The sequence below is a fragment of the Neolamprologus multifasciatus genome, chromosome 10 (genome assembly GCF_963576455.1).
Source record: "Neolamprologus multifasciatus chromosome 10, fNeoMul1.2, whole genome shotgun sequence".
NCBI lineage: Eukaryota > Metazoa > Chordata > Actinopteri > Cichliformes > Cichlidae > Neolamprologus > Neolamprologus multifasciatus.
In genome coordinates, this window is record NC_140448.1 from 25,302,580 (window position 1) to 25,328,091 (window position 25,512).

At 40.1% G+C, this 25,512-nt stretch overlaps 1 protein-coding gene across 1 annotated transcript in view; it reads right to left on the bottom strand.

Moving 5' to 3' along the window:
• Positions 1–25,512, bottom strand: part of zbtb16a (zinc finger and BTB domain containing 16a) — a 135,473-nt gene that overhangs the window by 17,348 nt on the left and 92,613 nt on the right. The window contains exon 4 of the mRNA XM_085173684.1: positions 62–232. Coding sequence (XP_085029810.1) covers positions 62–232 — 171 coding nt within the window. The remainder of the gene's footprint in view (positions 1–61; positions 233–25,512) is intronic.

Genomic DNA, 25,512 nt, shown 5'->3' on the forward strand with positions numbered 1-25,512 from the left:
GAACACCTCGGCGAAATGATATCGCCGCCTTATCGCCACAGCGAAGGCGGCTTTCACTGACCTGTGTGTGAGCGTAGGTGACGCTTGAGTGCAGTATGGCTGGGGAAAGTCCGGTTGCATTCGCTGCAAATGTAGCTGCGAACTCCGGCGTGGACTTCCATGTGCTGCTGCAATGCTGTCTGGGTCTGGAAGCGCTTCCCACAAAGCAGGCAAAAGATGGCCATGTCCGAGCCTGCGGAGCAAAAAACACCCCAAGTTAATTCGAGGCAAACATTATTTATTAAAAGTCATCCGACCTCACGTTTGTTGACTTGTCGCATGTCTTTTTGTGTATCCATTCTTTTGCAATTAAAAGGGATGAATATGACCTTATAGGTGCTTGTGTTAAAAAAACAACAACTTAGATCCAAGTTGTGCAGTGGTTATTTCAGGAAAAATAAAGCACTGTCACTACAGAGCTATTCAGTAGCACTTCAATGTAGATCCAGAGTGACAGCCAAAGCCAGCTTTTCTCAAACCAATCACACGTGGCTGTGTATCCTTACAGTGATTAAAATACAGGATAACAACACAGGTATGATGTCGAGAACTTTAGCACATCAAATTTTAATGAAGAAAAAGAAAAGAACCCAGGAAAACAAAAAACTTTTTCACAAGTGCACGTAAAAAAATACTGTATTTATAGGATTAAAGTTGCATGCAGCATTCATGTTTTAGGGTGGGTGTGTAGAAAGATAAAGATCTCCTATGCAATACTTCAATCGAATCTTGACTCCAGCGAGCACTGTGCATTTTTCTCCAGCAGAGATAAAGAGCCCACAAACACAGCAGAACACACGCGCACACACACAACCACGCACACACACACCCAACTGCACGCTCCTTTGAACACACTCCCTTCACACTTTTTCAATTACCAGGCTGGGGAAAACTCTGGGGAAGGACTGAGTGTTTGGAGCTCAGTTTCTATTTCATCAGTCAATAACACATCTTTGGGGCAAAGCTGACACTAATTTAAAAATCTATGAAGAGCAGCCCGCCTCATGTTCATAACCACTGGAGGAGGAGGCGGGCCCACGACAGCCTCCACACCAGATCAATCACTGTCTCGGCTGCTCTACACGCTAAAGAAGCGGGATGAAGGGAGGGAGTATATTGCTGGAGAATGATGATAGGAGGAAGGATAGAAAAGAGTTGCTGGAAAGCAGGTAAAGAGAGGAGATTTCGGTTTGTAGCAGAAGAAAGTGACGCTGAAGAGCGTAAGCGAGGGAAAAAAATTCTCACTTTGTTGCAAGTAGTGGAGAAAAAATAAATATTGACAAACCTTTCCCTTCTGACTTTGGGACTGTCTCTAGTTCTCATTTTTTCTTGTACATGAAAGGAATCAAGCTTGTCTACAGGAGTGTAGAGTTTTCATTAACTCCGTGGTAAGCACTCATGACTAAAAGCCTGAGGTACTAATCTTCCAGCCCTACATGTGATGTCAGTTATATTCATGCTCCTTGGAGGATAACTCCAAATGTGCTGCTGACCAACTTATTCCCAAACACAGGGCAGCGTTTTTGCAACCTTTTGCTTTTTAATTTTTCCGAGCATATTCACGCCACCTTGAGGATCACCCTTTGGAAATTAGCCACTTCTTAGCTCAGAACATCTATTTCCTGAACAATGGTGAGGAGTAAGAACTAAATATGCAAACTAAAAAATGCAACTACATCTAAACTTGCTTGCTCTTTTTTCAATTCTGTCTTTTTGTCCTCTCTGCGTATATCAATGAAAATGCCACTGAAGAAGCCAATGAATGCCTATTATTGCTTTTAGAATCGCTTCAGGACATTGTACGATAATAGCTTTAACTGACGATCCAGGTTTTAGTCACTTCTCACCTTTTTCTACCTCACTCCTCCTTCTTTAGCTTGTAATCCATCTAAGGTCTGGCTAACTCAGTGATCCTCCATAAGCACAATACTTCTTCCTTTAGGCTATATCAGATCAATCACAACATTCAGGGTTGGACTGAATATGTAAAAATAATGTTCTATTATTGAAAGAAGAAACTAACAATGGTGTAAGTGCACAAGAGGTGAGATGGGCATCAGAAAAAATGAGAGAATAGTGGACTTGGGGGTAGGGTTGGGTGGAGACTTTGGCCAAAGATCAAGAATTAGAGGGGGAAAAAAAAGGTTTTGGAATGTAAAAGGTCAGCAGACCTCTGACCTCAGGTTTAGGCCAAGGCATGGTGGAAATCTGAAACCCAGATACCAACACACACACGTAGACAGACACACACAGAAAAACAAAGCCGTGGAACAAAAAAGTGGAAGCACCGCATGAAAAACACGACTTTGAAGTCAGGGCAGTTACAGTGGCGCGGCGCATTATGGTGAACAATATGCATCACCAAAGTGTGTATCAACTTTAAAAGAGCTCTGACAGTGACTGCATTTATCAAAAGCAATACAATCTAGCTGAGAACACTGGAACAAAGATGGTTAGTACAAGCAAACCACCAGAAAGTGATGGACGTTTAAACATGCTGCTCTCTAAACGCCACGCAAGTAAATAATCAAAAATGACCACATATTTATGCAGTTTTTGAGCTTTCTGAGCCTTGAAGAGCTGCTATTAACTAATGTTTCAGGCATTTCGCCAACACTAAAGCATCTTATTACAACCCACATTTACATGTAATTGCCATCTCTATTCATTTGAAGATACAAAGCACTTTAGTGCCTGTTGTAGCTCCGACAGCAGCAAAGGAGGAAGTCCAATTATTTTTGCAGGGAGGATGTTGTGTTGGATAGATGAATTGATAAGGTTACATACATTTGTATTGCAGATCGATATTTGTTGCTTAGTTAATGCCGTTTCTTCTAACCACGACCATTCCTAGAATCCCGCATTACAACTGCATATTTACTACTGCGGGATTACACAAGGCCCCTAGACCTTAACAAACTAATTATTTTAAGCCAAACCATGTGGTGTTTTGTGCTTAAACCTAACCAAATGTTAGCAATGTTAGCAAACTAGAGCACAGAAATTATAAATTTTTCTGTTAATATGTTTCTATGGATCTTATTGGAGTGTATGAATACACCAACTACAGTAAGACTTTCTACATCCTATGTTTAATTAAATGTGGGGAAAAGAACTAGAACTAGTTCTAGAACTTTAATAACAGTAAAAAATAACATCATAGAAATAAATGGTTGGACTAACCAGCCAGTACAGAAAGTCCATCTAACACCAGTAAGTAAAAAAAGTCTTTAAGACTTTTTCCACAAACTGCACGATACATCCCAGATCTTTCACCTATGCTGCTGAGTCTATGTACTGTAGGAAATTGCTTCCTCCTTGCTATCGTTTGCCCTCCTTGTCTGCAAAGCACAGTTTGTAGCAAAGTGCTAACACTGATTATTGTTAGATAAAATTAAGCGGTCCAAACTTCAGTACAGGGAATAATTGTGTGTTGCAGTAAAGTGAGTAAAAGGCTTGTCAGCTGCTGATAGATGAAGAGAGCAGTGGAGAGATAAAAAAGGAAGGAAAGGTGGGAGAAAGGTAGTTGACCCAGGAGGTCCATTACAGTGTAAAATTGAGTCAGCCCAAAGTGACACCTGAAAGGAGGAGCTGTGGAGCCGGAGCGGTGGAGGGTTCTTAGTCTCAGTCCTGTTTGGCTGTTTTGGAATAATTTACCTCCTTTAACCAGCCTCTCTACACTTCTCGTGCCATCTATTTATAAAGGCTTGGGCAGTTTGTGGCTGTTTGTGTGCGGGGCCGCAGCAGTGCCGGTAGTATCTTAATGGGCCCGGAGTGGCAGGGCTGCTGTTATTTAAGTGGGGTATGGACACAGGCTGGTAATGGAGAGGAATACCCCGCGATGGGAGGTGACAGTGGCCGGATGGGCAAGGAGCAGAGAAATGGCCTGTAGCTCGATGCTTGCCATTGAGGCTGGCGCTTCCAGCAGCAGCAGGGTAACCACCCACCACTCACGCACCTATTCAGAAAAATTATCCATCTTGATTAATGGCCTCAAAAATGATCAGAAATTCTTACAGTTGTCACCTGCATAAATCAACAAGAGCTGTTATCACAGGTGAACTGAGCTGTAGTAATCTGAAGGTCGGAAGGTTGCTCGTTCTAACCCTGGCTGCTCCACTCTGTGTGGCAATGTACCCTTGGGCAAGACGCTGAACCCCTAGTTGCTCTCCAGCGTGTGTTATCTTAGTTTTAATTGTTTCAGTGTGTTGAAAATAGTGCTTGCATGAATGGGTGCAAATAGGCGAATGACACATGTTGTATAAAATACTTTCAGTGCTCGAGCAGTGAAACATTATATAAGAATCAATCTATTTATAGGAGACTCTGGCTGGGATGTTGTATGAAGTTGCCTTTTCTCCATACGTTTAGCAAACCACAGGAAATCTGCTTCAGACATGTGGCCTCTACTGGAAATACTCTGGATTAGGCAAGGGTGGTTTGAGTGTTTGATACTGGACGCATAGTGCTCATTCATTCTCTTCAGAGTTTGCTGCACTTGTCTCACACGTGCAGACATCACACTGACTTTGCATCAGAGGATCTGGCAGGTTAAAGGCAGTTTTAATGTCTGATCCGGATAAAAGGGACATTTGCATTCTCACAACTCTGCAGCTCCGTTGGGTAACGTCTAGAAAAGTTCAGATCTGCAGTGCATGTATGAAAACAGCTTAAGACTGTTCCTATAATTCTAGGTTATAGGTTCCACCACGGTGGCCATTTGAATTAAATGTGGAAGTGGACAGAATGCAGCACGACTGAGGACCATCAGGATTTGAGGACTCTAAAGCTTGAAGAAATGGATTTTGATGAATGGTAAAATGTAACTACACACCTGAAAATCTCCACGTACACCTCAAGGTGCTGCCACTCACATACTCTACATAACAGCAGCCTATGCTCCTCGATTAGAAGCTTAACAGCTACCTGAGATATTTGCAACGACTCGCAGGAGTTTCTCGAGACGAAGCATTAAAAGTCCTTATGCTGGTTTAAATCCTTTCTGAATGCACGTTTCCAGGACTGTAGCTGAGAGAGTTAAATGCGTCCTGACTGTGGCCTGCAATGCAGCGTGCTGAACAGAGGAACTGCCAGAGTTAATGAGGCAGAGAGCAGCGGGACCTCAGCACAAGGTGTTCAATCACAGGCCATTACCGCAGCCCTCAACCTCTGTTACTGCTTGCTCTTGTCAATAGCAATCTATAGCAAGCTATACTTTATCTATACAGAGGGCAGAATAGTGACTAAATGTAGGTGTCTGCATCCTAGTGCGCTAGTATTAATTGGAGATGTCCCAGTTTGAGGCGTAATAACAGAAACATGATCCCAAAGTCAAAGTCTCGATAACGAACGTTCATACCTGATGTGGAAATAGAAGTTTGAAAAATGAATGCACCCAGCTGTCAAACATGAGGCTTAAATCCTGAAAGGCCAGTGAATAGACCCTTGCTTTATTTACTTCTTTTACCTTCAAGTGACTTCTTTTTTGTGGCCTGGTCAAAAGGAAACCACACTATTCTCAGGAGCATTTGCTGTCTTCGATTCAGAGTCACAGATTTTAACTTTACCCCCCTTTTAGCGCCTCTGCCACACGGAGAAGCGCATTTGAATAGCGACGATCAAAAATCACCCGCAAATGACTCAACCTGACTAAGCCATTGGCAGCAGTACAACCGATCGCTGACACTTCCCCGGCACGTGCTGGTTTGGTTTGTCGAACTAGACCTTTTCAGTCCGTTTCCTTACAGGAAATTAGCGGTAGGCGAATTATTCTCGGCATGTCCTGTTTAGTTGGAGTGACCATCGCAGCTGACTGTTTAGATTATTAGTACGCAAATCTCAGCGTCTTCTTTCATTTTCTTGCCTTGAACTATCGCTGCTCTACAGTACAACAGCATTCAGTCACAACAACATCCGTCCTACTGGCTGCTCCCCTATCTCCCACCATGTAACTGACAGTCTCCACAAACACCAGTCACAACATCCCCGCCTGTGCTGGCAGGACAAGGTGTGAGAAATCAAAGAAACAGCGATGTTCCTGCTGCTCTTTAGCTCTGTCAAGTGTTTGTTGTTCATCTGCAATCAGGCTTCATCGCGTATCAAGCCAGAGTCTTTCTGAAAAGGTCGCAGAGCACCTTTTTACCGCCGCCTCCGTGGGGTGTCACCAGAGATATGCATCTCACAGTGAATGAATAAATAAATAAGTAAATAAACGCCTTCTTTAATTTACTTTTTTTTATGGACTGAATGGGGTTTTTACATTGATTATAAGGGATATCCTTGCCACTGTGGGCAACAGTTGCCCGTCTGTAGCACCACCACACGAAGTTTCTTCCAAAACACAACAACAAAAAAGGATAAGCAGGGAAAAAAGCATCAAGTAAAAAGATGTAAGAATGTGCAATACTTGAAGATCTTACTGCTAACGCCAGTGGATTTCTTTACAGTGTGCGGTCCTTTCCACTGTCTCAGGGATTTCCTCATTACCACGTAACATAATCAAAAGAGTGACAGACTCTTAGCCTCATTCAGTCGTAGCCACTGAAACAAACTGTTAGACATATGCTCCTCGGTATGATAACGATCGCTCCGACAGATGCTCAAGAAAACAAATTTGTTTTTAACACTGAAGAGAAAAATGGCTGGGGTTTCCTCTGCCAACTAAATCTTCAGAAAATGTTCAGGGGATCGATATTCATGTGGAAAACTGTTTGAGAGCGTTTCATTGCATCGTGGAGAACTGTACATTTAAAGTGATTGTGCAGTAAAGCCACCACATGGTGCTAAGTAGAAGCTGAAGAACTGCCAACACAGATGCAGAAATGGGGAAATAAGCATTCTGTTCAAGTAGTTTACATATTGTGCATTGCATCTGAATTACATCACTCTGCACACCCTTAGCAAATGATCTGTTTGTTGCATGCAAACAGTTTCAATTTGGCAAGAAAACATTCCTGGTGTAAGTTAGGACTACTTTATGAGTTTTTTCATCCCCTGTGGTCTGTGCTACATCCTGATATCTCCTCAGATTTCACCTCAAAGAGCTGTTTATTCGACGCGTTAAGGATTTCAGCGTTGAACCTGTTGCTCGTGTTTACCTCAACTTCAACAGACGCAGCTTTTCAGAATAATAACCTGTAGGTGAATGCCACGTTTGATAAGCGCTTTTCAATCAGAGTATCCTGTTATCCAACCAGGCGCAGCATTCCCATAAATCCTCTTTTCTTAACTCACATTATCAGTATAGTTCCTCCCGTGTGCTTCAAAACGCAGATACATAACACGAGAAAAATAAACACAGGGGTCTGGCATCTTCTGAGGCACCCCTGTGTTGTAGCGCGTTTGTGCATTCGGCACGAGAAAGAAAATAAGATGGAATGTTTGCGCTTCTGCTAATTCATTTAAAACACCTCCACAGAATTATTTATTGATCAAACTGGAGGAGGCTGGAATGACTGCTGAAATGAGGCTTCAGGGGTAACAGAGAAAGGGAGCTCTACATCTGAATAAAACCCCTGGATTGAGGCAACAGATTTTAAAGTGGTTACTTCTAACCAGGCAGAGATTTCATGTTTTTTGGGGGGCGGGTTATCCGAGGTCATGAACATGCTTTGGAAAGAAAACCAAGATTTTCCCTCGTGTGTGGAAAAACAACCCTTTTATTAATTGAAATTAGCCTGTGGCGGTTCGTTCTGATGGACACTTCTGCTTCACCCAAGTGCAATGCCATAGCTGCTCACACAAAATCAATTTATTTAAGCCTCTAAAAACATATGGGAGAAGCAGGCTGCTAAACTACGATCTGTCTGGACAAACCTTATTTCAGTGACTCTTAACTCGGGATTAGGAAACCGAGAGGCTGTCGATCAGCAAAAGGGTGATTAATAAAAGAGGAGGCATCGAGGCAGTCCTAAAAAAATAATCACCTCCGTCTTGACACTAGACGCAAGATGGATGGCAAAATATTATATGACAACGTTGGAAGCCAATGCTTTACATCACACCAACATTTATAATCGGAATTATACTATATATTGTTTTTTATATTACGCTACCTCTAAGGAATATAAGGAAACTTGGAAAATTACAATATAAGAGCATGCAACTTAATAATTGGGAAAAATACAAAACTAGAGCTACAATAGTTTAGCTCAATTGCAATTAAATAGAACAAAACGAGTCACTGAAAACATTATCGCACTCATACGAGCATTTCCGTAATGACATGGGACTGCCAAGGAGTCAGTTCAAAGAACCAATAACTCGCTCACATTATTCATGCAGATGAAATAAACAAGAAATCAAAGTAAAAAGGCAACCGCTATTATAAGAAGATGCAACGCCACGCAGTCAACAGACCCTGCCCCGCTGTGTTTTGTTTTGTTTCGTCCCTTCCTCCCTGTTCCATCGGGCAGTGATAATTCACGTCGGGCCTGCAGCAGCGCTGACATTGTAAGATGAACTGCTCCCAGCTAGATTAATGCCACCAGATGCCAGGCGAGATGCCATATTAATTACCCAGAGATAATGTCAGCGCAACCATATGGCAGCTCAACTGCCCATTTAGTTGACAGGGAGAGGTCTTTATAGCGGTGCAAATTTCCTCATCTGCACAGCGTTCAGAGCCCCGCCATATTCTCTCTCTACTGTAGCAACTGGAGCACTTCATTACTGCTGCACATTATTGCTCAAATTTGTAGTGTTAGCTCGGCGTCTGCGGTGCGCTATGATGGACAATACATTGAGAGGGAGGCTTAATAAGTGAATGTTTTCCAGCGATCCGTTGTTACTTCATTTTAGAAACGTAGCTGTGATTAAGGCTCGCTAAATTGATAAGGCTGGTAATAATATCCATATTTTCCTCATTATGAACAAATGAAAACACCTAAATCAGTATTGAATTTACCCTACTTCCAAGTACAAAGTGCTAATAAAGCCAGAACAGACAAATAAATGTAAAACATCTTATGCATATATATTAAAAAAGATCTGTTTTGCCTTTTTTAGACATAGACATAGAGTTTATTTAATCCCACACTGGGGGAAATTCACTTGTTACTGCAGCACAAGAGACAGGAAGAAAAAGTGAATTAGAGATATGTTAGATAATGAGAGAAATAGTTCCTATACTATGTACAAATACACTGCCCCACTCTGTTGTTTACTTAATTTCACTGAGCTCTAATAATCTCATTCAAATGTACTATTTACTCTGGTTTGAGCCAAAATACTACAGTGACCCAATAAAAAAAAAAAGATTTACTTGTTCATTGGAAACCAATAAGCTTGTGGCTAAGCGCTGCTGTTGTGAATCTACCCTCATATAACATGGCTCTTTAAAAGTTTTCCGATCTTAACTGCACATCTCACCCACATCCACGAATCTCAAATCTCAAAGCCTGTTCCCTGCGTGACTGCGGCGGATATCAATTCCGAAATGTCATTAGAATACACTTGCCAGCGTGTGTTTGTTTTTTTCCTCACCACCATGCTGACTGTAAAGATCATCAACGGCACAAGCTGGGAATTAATGTCAATGTGAAGAACAGTGGCACAGCCCTTTAACATGATTTACAGTCGCACCAGCGGGCCCTTCGTGTTGTGGACGTGGGGATCATTTGCAAAGATGGACAATGGTTGCCATCCAATCCACCCGGCCCCAACCACCACCACCACCACCACCACCACCGGAGCACCCACCTACCCCACCCTCCAATCCCCACAAATCCGATTTAATCAGACAACTTGTGCAGTGTGGCTTGGAGTAAGAAAAAGGATAATTAGTAAACAGAGGAGCTACTCGCCAGGCTTCATTGGCATTCGCACCGGGTTACTGTGTCGCATTTAAAATGCAGTCTGATGAAGTCTACAGAATCAAACCATTTGTTACTCCTATTGAGGAGGCTTCAGGCTACTGGCAATTAAATTGGAATTAGCGCTGGGGAATGAGATACGGCAGATTCATACCAAGAAGAGGAGGGAGGGAGAGAAAAGGAAACAGAGAGAATGCTCTGTCTGGACCTGGCTCTGCTCGACAGTGGGTCAGATCTGGAAGTGATTTGCTTTCCTTTATGTTTGTTTATTTCCTGCATGACTCCAGTTATCTTTTTTTTTTATAAGTAAAACAAATATACAACCCCGACTACTCGCAATTATTAGTATTATTTTTCTTTTTTACCTGAAGCAATGAAGTGATAAATATTCCTTCAAAATTCGAGGCTGAGAAAATGAACAAAAGAGTGACACATAATTAAGGAGATAAACATAAACCTGTTAGTGTATTTAATATCGAAGGGTTTGGACATATATGAAGTACACTGTGTTATTTTAGCAAATAAAACTCTGAGGGAGACAGACAAGAAACAAAGAGATGCCATTTGCTCTGCCACAGTTGACTGGGCACAGTGGAGCTCAGCATGGAGAGACTGTTGGTCCACTGGCAGAGGAAAAGAAGGAGGAATAGATGGATGGATGGAGGAAAGAGCAGGAGAAGATAAATGAAGTGGAAATGAGAGGGAATGGCTCCTGTGCTACAGCTGGCCCCGGCAACTTTCAGCCAGCCTGACCATGACAACTGGCTCTCCACTCCCCCCTCCTCCAGTCAAGCAAGGGCCCATTTTCAACAGCTTGGGGTGTAAAACCAGTAAACAGCCAGCAGGGGCCAGTGAGAAGGCTCTAACTCCATATTTTAATTTCATCATATTTGATGAAAATGTGACAAAAAAACAAACAGAGAATTAGAGTCTGGGCATGGGAGCTTGTCAAGTCTTAATATTAACATTTTGGACTTTAATGTAGGTGAATGTTATGTTGGGAAGCTTTTTCCAGAACAAAGAAAATATATTGTAAGACAATATTTAATGATCAGAACTCAAACATGATTAAAATGAATCAGCTAATTCTTTACTGTGTCATCTGGATCTGGATCATCACATCTGAGTAAATTGAGAAAATAACCTTTGTAAGTTTAAAACTGTTAATTTTGAATTTAAAAACAGACTTGATCTCTTTGACGGAGCTGCTTCCTATTAAATATTTGGTTACACGCCCGCGTTTTATTTCTTTTACGCTATATAGCGGTACGCAATGTTTGCTCCAGCAGCACAGACCTGTACATGTAACGCTGTTAGCCAGTAAAGCCTTATGGATTCTGCATTAAATAGAAACACTGAACTTCATTTTTACCGCAACTCCTCGGTAATTACAAAAGTGAAATGTGCCATTAGGAGGAAAAAATAGGGAGATGATCATTATCATAGTAAAGTGTGTGTCTCCGTGTGTTTGTGCCCCTACATAAATGCACATATGCACTCAAATGTTTCAGTCTCAAGGTTAAATACAAAGATGCTGTTCAAGCGAAGTCCATTACTGCATGAAACCAATGAAAATAAATGACAGCATTCAGTAGGAGGTTCGAGTATCCCAGAGAGAAATTTGCGCAGCTCGGTCATTTGTATACTCGGTTTTCTCCACATAGAATGCTCAATTGTGTGTTTACAGATGAAGTACCGCATTTGAGTGCAGCTCTATTTTTCTCTTTAACAGGAAATGGAGACATTTTCACTCTAAATATATCAGTGAGTCTGTCGGCTGATGTAAATCCCTGTCACCAAGATTAATGATCTTGAATAAGAGGAGAAAAAACATGCCACCTTCCCCCTCTTTTTAAAAAAAAGCACCTTAACACAATTGTCCAACGAGTATATTAAAAGAGTTCACGTTTGTACTGTAAAATGATGAATAAAAACAAAATGACTCCAATTTAATAGCTGATGAGAAACAAAGGCTTTATTTAGAGCTGAAGACAGAAAGCAGCAGCTGTGCAGCACAGTTTCGAGCAAGGAGGGAAAGGAGAGGAGGGTTAAGGAAATTCCCAGAATTATAAATTTATGAATGAACCTTATACAATGTAAAAACATTCAAATCAAATCCATATACTTGGTACTCTTCAGCTGCTTTGTTTTGTTGTTGAGATCAGGGGTCTTTGGTGGTTATACTATCATCTCCAGGACTCCTCCTTCCACTTATCCCTGAAGATGTTTTCTTTTTAAGACTGTATGTTTGGGCTCATTGTCATGGACTACAGAAAAAAACTGAGATGGCTCGGATGTCTCCCTGATTGCATGATGGATAAGAATACAAAAAGTCCTAAAACTTTACAGAACACGCAAACAAAGACACAAACAGTTACCATAATACCGTCTCATTTCCAAGTGTGCCCAGTTTCTGCAATGTTGTTTTCTGGAGGTCAACTATTCTTTCTCCTTGAACACCTTATAACCAGTACAAACAAGTCAGTATACCCAAGCAGTCTCCACAGCCAGACTCGTTGGTGTGTACCAAAGCAGTGAATCCATTTACATGTATAATTAATTAAAAGAAAGCAGCAGCATTATCTGATTTTCATGAAAGATTATTTTTAGCCAGTTCTCCAGATATTAAATTAAATACAGCATCACCCTCTACGCGCTAAATAGAAATACAGATACACACAGAAGATTTTTCAGCTAATAAATTAGAAATGGTGTTATTAAGTGTTCATTGTCAAGGCTGAAACATCAAAATGTAAAAATGTGAATGGAAGATGTAGCTACAGTGAGCGATCTTGGACTGAGCATCATATTTTTGGATCACATTGACATGATGTCATATAGCTTCAGTTATTGTGTTTTTCTCGTAGATATTCACTCAATTAGTGTTGGAAATATCCTGCTACAAGACTGGAAAAACTCATTTTTGTCGCTGATTGGTGTTAAACACAATTATGTAGCACAGTGTAAATTAAACATAAGGCTTTAGAAGTTTTAAATATTCCATCTGTAGATGTTGTTTTTTTCCCTTTACATTAATTCAGTTAAAAAAAATAACTACTCATATCTTTAATTTTCTTTTTTTTTATAATTTGTTTTATTTTTTGCTATTAATTGGGTTCCATATGAACAACGTGTGTATTATTTGCATTGCATATACTGTACAGTAATCCTATTTCTCAGTTTATTTACAGCTCCACAGCAAACAATCAGGTAAATGCAAACAAAGCAAGTAGCTGCTCAGATCACTGAAGCCATACAGCATCAGGGGGCTCATAAAATTAAAGGTACAGTCCATTAGGGGTGGTCTGCTTTGCAATAAGTATTTTCATAATGGCTTTCAGAGGCCACCAAAGTCTCCTTAAGCCTCCGCCAATAGCTCACGGTGGATATAGACCTGTGCTATTGCTGCTAATTTCTTATACCCTCTTGACCATCATCACTTCCATTCTGTGTCTCTCCTAACAAGTGCTGTTATAACACAGGCTTTGTGTATGAGAGTTTTATTTCTTTTTTTCCCTTTAAACTAACTGTTTTGTCTCTTTATTATCTAAACTTAATTAAAGGTATGAAAAGCTTTTCAATTCACAGGACATGCTCCGCTTCCCTAGAGTATAAAAGGTTCTTGGGAGAGATGGACTGGTAGCGACTTACCCAACTCCATCCAAACCCTGTCAAACTCCCATCACCCCCCCACCTTTACCCCGTGTCCTGCAATGGAATCCCAAATCTCTCCTCGCCTTCCCAGGATTTATTCTTCTCACCGGCCATCTGGACAGTGGGGGCAGACAATGTAAAAGGAAAAGGGGGCTGGGTGACGGGGTTGCAAACCCACATTAGTCACAGGCTCTTAGGTTCCTCGACCCATACACACTTATACACACACACAAGAAGCTGAAGCCAAATGACCCCAGCTCCCCCTTACTCCCCCCCCCTCACTGTGGCTGCTGACACCGTCTTTCCTGCTGGACAAAAGGCTTTTAGCACCTCACTCTACTGTCCAAACCTTAGCGCGCATACACACACACACACACACACACACATACACATCCTTTGCAACACATACATGCTGGACAGGATGGAGTGTTTGTTTTGTTTTCTCAGACGGTCTGGGAAGAGGGTAAAGGAAGGGAAGGGTGAAACAAAAAGAAGCAGGAATGAGAGGTATTGGAATTGGTAATAGGAGGCTATCTGATGAATGTAACACAGGGAAAACCATAGCCAAATCGCTACTGAATTATAAAGGTATTAACTACAATGGGGATGGCATGCTTCTAGGGCAGCTTAATGTAGTTAACATAGGCCTTTTGTTGGGAATAGCAGAGGATGAGTCCAGGGGTGGAGGTTTGAGAGAAAAGTCACAGTGCACTACAAGCCTCCATTGTTGGGGAGGTTCACATTAAACATACATACTGAAAGTTTTTCCTTCCGAGGAAACACAAGGAGAAGAGAGAAGGTGATGGCTGTGCCATTCTTGTGCTGCAAAGCAGTCATCGGCATGCCGCAAGGAAGCGGCAGGGGCGACGACATCTGAGCCATCACCAGGAATGAAAGGCACAACAATATAATGGAAAAAAAATACTCGCCTGACACTCAAGTTCTTCTCAATGAGATCAAGACGCTGCAAAAAGGCCCGACAGAATCACCCAACGTGCCGTCATCGCAGCGAACTAAACAAGTCACAGAAAGTAAGCGAAAGACGGCGGCGAACACCTCAGCAGTGCACTGAAAGCTACAGATCACAAGAAATGCAACTGTGCGGCAAATTGCACACAACATGAGCAACGAGGGCACGGACAGACTGAGAAGCTGTGGAAAAACTTAAGTAATGACGAGGAAACGGTAAATAGGAAAGTAACAATACTGCACCACGAGCCAAAACATAGAACATGGAAGTAATTTGTTGAATGAGGTGGCAAAAAGAGGAATTTCATTAGATGTATTAAATGGTGTTGGGCAAGTGAATTATTCATTAGAAATTATTTAGTTCCCGGTGCGTTGTTTGCCTTAAAAACAAAAAAACAGTTTAAACACAAAAACTAATCGCTTCATTCATAAGACCCAATTCCTACGCAGCCTTTAGAAGATGATGCTCACTTATGGTGATGCATTCAAGGGAAAATTTGTGATTATAGGTATTAAAAAAGCATTCAGGTAAGCTTACAAGCATCGCATCAGGGGCTAAATTTAAAACTCTAAGCACTTTTAAATATGCATTCATTAGTTCTTTTTATGTGTCCATTTCCATCAAACAAGAGTTACATTAGCTCGAAGCGCATTTAAACTCGTTTCCCAAACAAGTGGGGAATGAACGCAATAAAGGGTAGTGGAGGCAGCTGTGACCTTGGAGCCAAACTGCAAGCGGCCGACGTGACTTTGTGGGTTGGAAGAAAAGCCTTTATTTATAGATCAGCTGTGTGTCGATCAAACTCCATCGAGGGGAAAGCGGCGGCCGTTAGAGCGAGCAGGAAAAGAGTGTGCGTGTGCGCGCCTGGGTTGCTCGGAGGGTTGCTTTTTGAAGAACTAATACAGTGGTGTGCCTCAATCTCACTTAATTCCATTTAAAGGAAATTGATTTTGAGGTTGTGGGGATGATTGGGGTGTGGGGGTGGGGGGGAAGTGCTCAGGGTACTTCTCTCTTTCTATTACAATTGTGATGAAGTCATGGGCTTGTTGCATTTATTTGCATCTCGTGGTGGTTCTACATACAGTAGTGTGCTGTTGTTCTATGATATACAGTAATAAGGGGGTAAAAAAAAAGAGATGAAACTTTAATGATCCCTGCGGGGGGAAGTGGCTCACTGCAGCAACAAGTAGCAAGGGGGGGAAAGAAAAGGAATATAAATATTAAAACAGAATATAAATAAGGATTACAGCTGAATGGGGTTATGCAGCATGTGAATACACACCATTGTTATTATCAACACTGAAACATCCTTGAAGACCACGGGAGAAAGACTGAATATAAGATTTCTTGCTGCAGAACAACCACCACTCCAGCGGCATGGAAACATACATCTGCTAAAATTCTTCCTAGTTATGTTTCCAAGGTGTTTTTATATCTATTTTTTAGAGATTTTGAGTTTGGATCAGCATCTGTGATATTTTTTTAGATAATATTTTAACCTCCTAGGACCTGGCGTCACATCACATTTCGGGTTGTCTACATCAAAATACTAAATTTTGCTCTACAAGGGCCTGATATCCACTTACGAGGACATTAAACTGCCACTGTTCTATCAAAATTTAAAGCGAATGTCCTCTTATGTGGATCTCATTCTTCTCAGAAACAAAAATCAGATTTAAAAATTTTTTTTTTAAAAAAATCACGTAATTCTTTGTTTTTACATTCATCAGGTCCAAATCAGCACAAATAGCAAAGAGAAATAAAAAAATGCATGCCATCAAAGAGTTCGGGATGAGAAGAGTTACATTAAACTGGAGGAATTCATCTTTAGGCAGCAAATTAAACTTGTTTATAACTATTTTTATACATTTTGTTTTAAATCTGAAAGTTAATCAGATTCAATTAAAAATCCATCACTTGAACTTTTAGAAGCAGAACATTGTCAATCAGAGCATCAACACAGGGTTTTTAACACTGGACTTGACCAGTTTTTGTTTTCAGCAGTCCTAAATATTAACAAATGAACTCTAAGACGATTGCAAACTTATTATTTATTCACATTTAAGTGAATTGGATGATGATAAGAAAAGGAAAATTTTGAATAAATATTGATCAGTTTTTGCTTTAATGGATTTAGAAAATTTTGTATCATTATGATGACCTATATTTTATTCATTAGAGTGAATTGCATTGAAAAAGAAGCAGGCTGTTAGCACACTGTGCATATTGAATAACATACCACTAAACCATATTTAAAAAATTTATAAAGTTACTGCTTAAACTCTATAATTCATCCAGCGTGAAATCTGAACTACTGAAAAAGCAGAGAAAAGAAAAAAAAAGGAGATATCCAAATATTAATACATGCTCATCTGCTCTTCACACGAAGCCAATATTTAATTTTTGTATGACAGAGGACGAGAGGGGGGGAAAAAAGATGACAGTCCAGCTACACATCTAAATTGTGGCTTTGATTTAATTCCTATCTTCATCTTTTTTTGCACCAGGGAACTTCACTTATCACAATATCAATGAGCAGCTTGTAGATTTAGTCACTTTGCAGCGTGCGTTGCTCAGTCAGATGAGAGCAGAGGAGGTTCATGTTTTGCACATTTGTATGGATGAATCAAAGGCAGACGAGGAACTCGGCGAGGCTCAAAAGCTTCTCAGACAGAAAGAGAGAGGAACGAAAACAAGTGTATTCAGTGCCAGGACTGTTAACAACCACCTGTATGAGCCCACCTGTGGTTTCTAAAATAGCTCGCACAAAGAGCCTGATACCCCGGAGGATTGAAAACTAACCCTAAAATGATCTTCCAAAGAAAGAAGAAAGAAAATACAACTTTGCAGTCACACAGATTTGTAATTCTCACATTCATGTGCATTGATTGTATACCGCTGAAAATTCATACATTAATCCAAAACACTGCAGAATTCCGTGGAGCTACGCTGAATACACTCACTCATGATGATCGAATTGGGATTCACTGAAGGCAGAAATGAAATCATTACTAAAAGACCATCATCTTAAGCCCCCATCTCTGGAGAGAAGTGTGAAGCCTGCTGCCCCAGATTGCCTAAAAATGCAGATAAGGAACGATCCTGCTCCAGAAATTGGTCCTGCAGGACTATTACATTGGAGAGATTAGTGGAAGATAATCATATAATGGCGATGATAGCGCCGATCGCAACAAAACGGCCCCATAAAGTCACCTCTGAATAAAGAACAGGCGATACAGATGAGTGGGAATAAAACAGCAAAGTGTTTGTGCTGGGGTAGCATGTGCGAGACATCTGTCTGCAGGGCTCGGTGCTGCCTCTGGCCAGCAGGGGGAGCTCCATCTTTCTACATATGCACACGCTGCTTCACAAGGCAGAGCCAGAGCAACAGGGAAGGGGAGAAGTCCTCACATGACCTTCTAGTTCACAGGAGTTTGCCTTCAGAGAAAAAGCCTCTTATATGGTATATGGTAAGACTTAACAGCCTCAGTGTCTACTGCTGAGACACTTAATGACTGAGAATGGAGATTAGAAGGGTCAGGTGTTACTTACGGAGCACTTGGGAGGGCGCGGGGTTCACAGAGGGTATACCGTCTTTGATTCATATGGATACATTTATCTACAAATAGAAACCTTGATGACTTTGGGTTCTGCTACTTCTTACCACTTCAACTTCAACTCTGCTGCAGACTGCGTGAAATGTTTGCATGTTTGTGCCTAAAAAAATGATAGATTAACCGAAGTCACTGGAGTGTTATACAGATATTTTTCCTTTTCCACTGCATATATATATATATATTGACGAAATGGCCCTTTTGTGGTAGTTGATTTTAAAAAGTGAGACATACATCTACACTTTACAATGAAGTGCATAATAAAATAAACATAATTCTTCTTTTTGTCTAATGATTCAAACATTTTAATGGATTTTGCAAGAATTCTAAGTACACAAATCCCTTTCAGAATGTTTTAAGAGTCACAGTTTAGCGTTTGGAGAGGACCCGTTATCGCGTCTTCTGCTGGTGAAGCGTGTCACGACTAGATTACAGTCTGACTCATGACGAGAAAGTTGAATATCTAGGAAATGTGGCCTTCATTAACTCTAAAGGGAGTTCATTTAGGAAATCCTGCACAAGGAAAGATCCTAAAGGTAAGAACAAGTAACAATATACCCTAACGGGATCATAAAAAAGAAGGGGGAAAAGGGCACTTGGGCATACCTGGAAACACCTGGAAGAAGAAAAATTTGTTTGCGTGTTTGTTTAAATTAGGCTAACACTACCCACAGAACAAAACAACGTTAAAAAGTTGGAAATTCAGAAAGGACAACATGCAGCTTGTTGACATCTTCCTCCTCTCCCCACTTTGCATCTGCTCTGTCATCTCTATCTTTAGCTCTTCCTCTACCTCCATGTCTCTAGGCCATATTTCTCCGTTGTCGGAGAAAAGGAAATTATAGTGCGGTGTGGGAAGGAGAGACCACTAGCTCTCTGACCCAGACTTGTTGCTATAAATCCACGCTTTTTAGTGTGTGTGTGTGTTGGGTAAGGGTGCGGGGGTCTCCCACCTTGACCCCACCATTTCCTCAGTGTATCTGGCCTGCGAACTAGCTGACAGACGCACTCAACAGCAACACACACCAGATGCAAACACAGCCTCCGCTCACACACTTGGGTGGGCAGGAGAGAAAACATGCAGCGGCTACAAACAGAGACAGCCTTTTTTGACTGGATGCATGTGAAAGTGGAATACCAGCGCAGCCACAACGAGTTTTGCAACAAAGGGTTTGTCTGCGGAGCAAACACGCGCTCAGATTTCTGATCATGCGTTGTTGACAGGAAAAGTTAGGTTTTTAAACTGGTTCATGAGACCATTTCTCTGGCCGGGCATAATTTTTGTTATCTGGTTCCCCAGGACAATTTTAACATCAAACAGAGTAACTGGAGAACTTAAGAAAAACAGCTCGGCGTGCCTATTGTCCTGTTTTCATCACGTTTTACCAGAATCTTCCAACATTTTGGAAGAAGTAAATAAAAAAGAATGTTAGATGCGTGCAAAGAGACCTTTGTTTGCAGCAAAACAGCAGAAAGAAGAAACTCAAAACTAACATATACAGTGGAAGAGACTCTTTGGCCACCACACAAACTCCAGTTCCTCCTGATTTTCCTCCTCCTGATGGATGACGACCACGCTTAGTGAAGTAACACATTTCCTATATGTTCAACTTTCTCATCATGACTCAGACTGTAGTCTAATCAAGACATGCTTTGCCAGTAGAAGATGTGATAAACTCTAAATTTAGACACAGGGACTTTATTTCTATATATTGAATAGGCAAGGTTAGCAACGTTTGCGAATGGCTGTTGTGGACCAATTTAAGGGCTCCAACAAATTAAATTCCTCTCCGTTATAGTTCAATACTTGTACCTTACTTTGACAAAATATGTTGCAGCCATACCAATTTCTCAGTCTCATTTCTTTCGGCCCTCATAGTAAGAGATCAATATTATTTCTCTCAGAGTAAGACTGAAAGTGAGTTCTTTGAGATCAAATAAAAGGTTCCTAACATTTACTTGAATGAAGATGTAAATATGTCTAGAAAAACATCCTGCATGTACTAATTGGACTGGATCTAAGCACAAGCTTTGGTATTGAATTGTGGAATTCAAATGAAATGCAGGACTGAGTCAAAGAGCTGCACATTGGGACGGTAGAAAGACGGACTTTCTAGTCCCAGCCCCACCCTCTTTTTCCTTCTCTCCTACCCTGTTTAAGATTCCTGGCCTTTCACCTGACCTCAGGCCTTAGCTAGAGGGGTGGGGGAGCTGGTTGCTTGTGGTGGTGGAGGTTAAAGTGTAATCCTGGTCCTGTGACCACAAAGGCTTGGCCCCTGAGGGCCAAGGACCAGCCACATTTTCCGAATTGCAGCGTTATCCCTCAGCAAACCTTTCGGACTGACTGCATATCAAAGGATTATATATTGCAGCGGTTTTCTCTGCTCTGGTGTGTAAAGACTGCCGCACAGCCCAAACTTTTATTCCGCTTTCCCTCCCAATCAAGCACTCCAAATCAGTCAGTTATGCTTTTAGATTCTGGTTTGGCTCTTGATTGTGTGGGGGTGAAGATTGTACAATACAGCTTAAACTTTGAGTCTAGTTTGAGAGCTTGTCAAAAGCGCCAGAAACATCAGGAAAAAAAAAAAAACAGGGGTTTTTTGTCATTGTATCAATGCCTCAGTCCAGCCATTTTCACAACAATCTATTAACAAGAGTAATTGCCACATAGCATCATTACAACTAACACATATTTTAGACCATTCAGATGCTGATATCTAGCTGCTAGTGTACTGCTAATTGCTTGCTTAAGTAATCCATTAAAGAGTGTTCCAACAACAGCTTGTATGCGCCATTATCATTAGTTTTATTCTCAGGAAACCTTAACAAACCATTTTTAACAGCGCCGTGGCTTGGCCCTCAGCGCCTCTTTGCATTTAAACCTAAAGAATTTGCTTTTTTTTTTTTTTAAAGAGCAACTTCAGAAGATGGAGAGAAGTGAAGCGAAAGAGAGAAAAGGTTTAATTGACGCTTCCCCCATTTTCCCAGGGTGAAGATGAGAGGGAGGAGGGATGGGGGAGAAAAGAGGAGGGGGTGATGTGACACTGCTCTCCCGGTATTGCGACTGTACAAAAGGAAGCAGATTTGCAGAAGAGATGACCTCTAACCTCTAAAGCTGCAGAAAGGGTTCTTGGTGGCCCCAGCACCACCCAATCAATCAACTCCTAGAGCCCGTTGGTCAGCTGGACTGTAAGAGGACACCGCAGTCGGACCAGCGGACCAACCCTTAAGCATTCCTAGGCGGAATTTTTTTTCCTTTTTTTTTGTTAAGGGAGGGGGATTCAGAAATGAATGTTTAGCTGGTCAAGATATTTTCTTTAAAAACTCCCTTAAGGGCTTATTTCAGCTTATCCAAGTTCTCAACGTTATCCTGACAAATTTAATTTTACTGTGAGAAATGTGGTTATGAGTAATTATTTGTCTGCAGTAAACAAGTGCCAAAAGCAACTGAACCTCTTCACCGCAGTGGCCTACAAATAAAGCTCTTCATTTAGTCTTTACTGATTTTCATTTTTTTTTCAAATTATGAAAGCACTCAAAGCATCTGAAAACAGACTTCCACGAGATTTTATCCTTTCAGGGATCAGATATTTCTCGAATTTTCCACGGCTGTTTACGCTGAAAATGTCTCCTATTGACAAATGCTCAGAATATGCTTTGCCAATGAAAAGGGAGTTCAAAAATGATGAGGATTTCAAATAAGTAATAAAAAAAAATTAATTAAACCAACCACAAATAGCTGCAAAAAAGAAACACACACAATAAATGATGGGGAAATTACACCGATGCCATTTCTCTACACATTTTTCTAGTCTTTCTAAATTCCACTCATTTTATTCTCGATAAATGCTGATACTTTTTGGTATTTGAACATGACTGCAAAGTTTAGCTGAATATTTTCTTTAGCAAGACAAAAAAAGCCAAGGCGGACTTATGTCTTATTTATCAATTGGCTTTTTTTGTGTGTAATTAAAGCAAAAACTACAAAGTGAAATTACATCGAACTGTGTTGATTATGTGCAAAGCAAGACCTGCTTCAGTTCTGCTGTGACTGGATTTGAAATTTGAAATGGAGCACTGGCCTTGACTAAAGAAGTGTTCTTTAAGTGTCCCTCAAGACTACAGTAAATCCACTCAAGTCTAACCGGCTTTACAAAATAGACCTATAGTGTAAATATAATATTATGTAATAGCCTCTTTATCTCGTTTACCTCACAAAATACTGGATTCAATTTTAAGTGTATTACTGTTAAACTTTTTTCATGCTGTGCTGAGCATTCTTTAAAGGTTTCGCTCGAGTTTTGAATATACAGATTTTCACTATTATCATTAATCCATTCATAATGGAAACCAGGTAATGCATTTATTTAATGTTTACTGCAATTTTTAGAGGTTTCAATATGAGACTGAATTAAAATCAAACAAACAAACAGATTTGAACAAAACTAATTGCACTTTTACTATACATGTCATCAGTACACTATAAAAAAATGTTTCTCCAGTGAAATGACACTGTTGCTACAAATGTTAGTCAAGGCCAGGGAATATTATATTGAATTGAGCTTTTCTTTTCAATAAATACACAATTAAATCTTAAATTAAATTTCAATAGAACATTTACATATAAGAAGCAAAAGAACAGGAATGAAGCAAATAAAATAAGGAAAGGGCCACATGGTGATCACAGACACCAGTTACTGGTAACAGGGTTAATTTGTTCTTAATACTTTTAAATAAGGCATACCTTTGTATTTCATTTTAACATGTATATTAATGGAATACAGCTTCGTTGCCCACTGTTTTCATTAAATAAACTCATATTGTAATTCACGTGTTCAGCTCTCAGTCGCCTCCTGCAAGATTATGATAGTGTTGCTGATAAGTAATGACATTGAGATTTACTGTTCACTCTGTGCTGATTACATGTCAAGGCAAACATCATCCTTACATTCCAAAAACAAAAACAAGGAAGGCTGAAACCCTTTTTTTTAAGTGTACTAACACATAATGCAATACTTGGCTGTATGTTAGCTGTCTCTCTTCGCTGGTCAGTATAAAGCGAGTGGGTGTGTGTAAAAGGGTGTGGATGTTTCCAAGTCATGTGAATTTTTCTTGACAGGGATTGTTTAGCAGCTATTTGTATCATGTTATATTTGTAAATTAGTTGGAAATGACACGTTTAACAGCTGATCTATAGTGTTAACTTGTTTGGTTCATGCATTCACACAGCGGGAAAGCCACTTCACAATAACTCATCATCCACTCTGTTGCTGGCAGTAAAGATTATAAGTCATAAAAAGCAGCAGAGATTATGTAGGTCAAATTACAGCTTTTGTTACTGAAAACAAGATGAACATACTGGCAGAATAGCAACTGATGCACATCCAATAATATGAATAAATAAAGTCTGTTTGTATAGCGCGTGCAAAACCTGCATTGCAAAGTGCCTCCCGGAGATTACAAAAATCAATTTACACATCAATTAAAATAGGCCGTATGAGACTCAACTGCATCATCAAACTACTAAGATCAAAGCATTCCAGGTGCAGGAGATGTGTAATGTGTAGCAAGAATGTTGTAAGGTGCAAGGTGAACTGCTGGTTCTCTTTTATCACGGCAACTTTGCAAGGACTCGTTACTATGAGCAAAGAATCCAAGAAGTTAAACAATAAAGTTTACTCCACTTCTTCTCTGCATCGGTGTACAAATTAACTCTTATACGATGCCCTTTTTAATTTTTCATCCACTCACAGAGCTTATCTAGCGTACTCTGTTAGGTTTTTCTTTTTTTTTTCTCTCTTTTGCAGCTGGTTGCAAAGGCCTGACTTGGTGCCATCTATCAAAACAATCTGCTCTCAGAGGGAAACCTGCTATTAAGTGATAAGAGTCTGCCCTCAGTGGGGTGTAATGGGTCCCACTTGAGTTCCTTTTTGGAGTATTGTCCTAGCTGGCCACCATCAAGACAATCCCAACCCAGTCACTGCTCTCCGTTTTACTACTAACTGAGTTAAAGTATGGTAGTTGCCCCATACTCACATATGGCCTGAACGTCACCCAGAACAGCTGAGATGAAGTTATCCTTCATTTCCTGCAGCCACCACACTGAAGTCTGTTTTTATACAGATTAATTCTCTCATTTACATATCCATATCAGCTTATGTTGGTGAAATATATTATCACGTGGGCACTGTTTTAGCCTACAGTGTGTGTGAGATTTTTTTCTTAAAGCAAAAACATAGTTTGTCATTTTGATGTGTTTTTTATATTAATAAAACCACACAGTAAAGAATGGTTTGAATTGATTTAAATAATTCAAAGAGGAAGATTTTAGTCATTTAATATACTTATAATGGCAATAATACCTGCCTGTGAAAGTAAAAAAAAAAGTACTACTTAAAAAGTATTAACAAAGACTTTCACCACAGGTCCTCAAAGCTGTTCTTGCAATGGTGAATAGGTTAGAAGTTTTTACATTACATGTATCGCTTCTCTCAAAGAAATATTTTTTGTTTCATAAATTTTGAAAATTATTGTCTTTGGAGGGGCAAAGGAGGTATTATTTACTTATGTTGTGATTTGTGCTGAATACCAGAAATATTGCAAAAGGTTGGGTTATTATTATTTTCACATATTTTCACTACATTTAAAAGAAAAAGTTGTAGTAAATTAGGCTCTGAATGATATATGAAATATTCCCTTTGAAAAAAAAAACATAAAAAGGAATAAAACTAGAAAGACCGTTGAGTTCAAGTCCAGGTTTTTGGAAGAAAAGGCAAGGCAAGTTTATTTGTATAGCACAATTCAACAACAAGGTGATTCAAAGTGCTTTGCAGATAGACTAATTAGAAAAGACTAATTCCTGGAAAGAATGTAAAATGACACATTTTCTGGGAACACAATAGTTATTAATACAAATATTTAACTTGAAACATTACCAAAAATTCAGTGTTACAAGTTGTTTTTTTTTAAGCAATATCTAATTAAATACATTTTAAGTAGTGAAATGTATAAAAATAAAAAAACAAATGTGCTTTCTTTTGACGGGTGGATGAAATCTAATGAAATCCTGGGGTTTACTCTGAGTAACACCAAGAGTTTATGGGATACGTTGGGAAACTGTGTGTTTGTACATTAGTTTCCCTGAAAGATATCCCTGGAATATACAGAGACTACAGATAAGATAATTTAAAGGAATTTAAAGGTCAAAGTTAGCATCTTTTTTTTAACTAAATATTCTCCTGACTCAAGCCACAGTCAGAGAAAGACACAAAGCCCATAGGTTCCACATATATACTACCTGCTTCTGACAAACACGTATATTTATGGCTATTGTTTGTGAGAGGTCACAATCATCGACTGAAGACGAGGGAACCCCTTTCTTCCTTTTGAGCCAGGCATATTCATTGAAGCTATGGGAAGACTG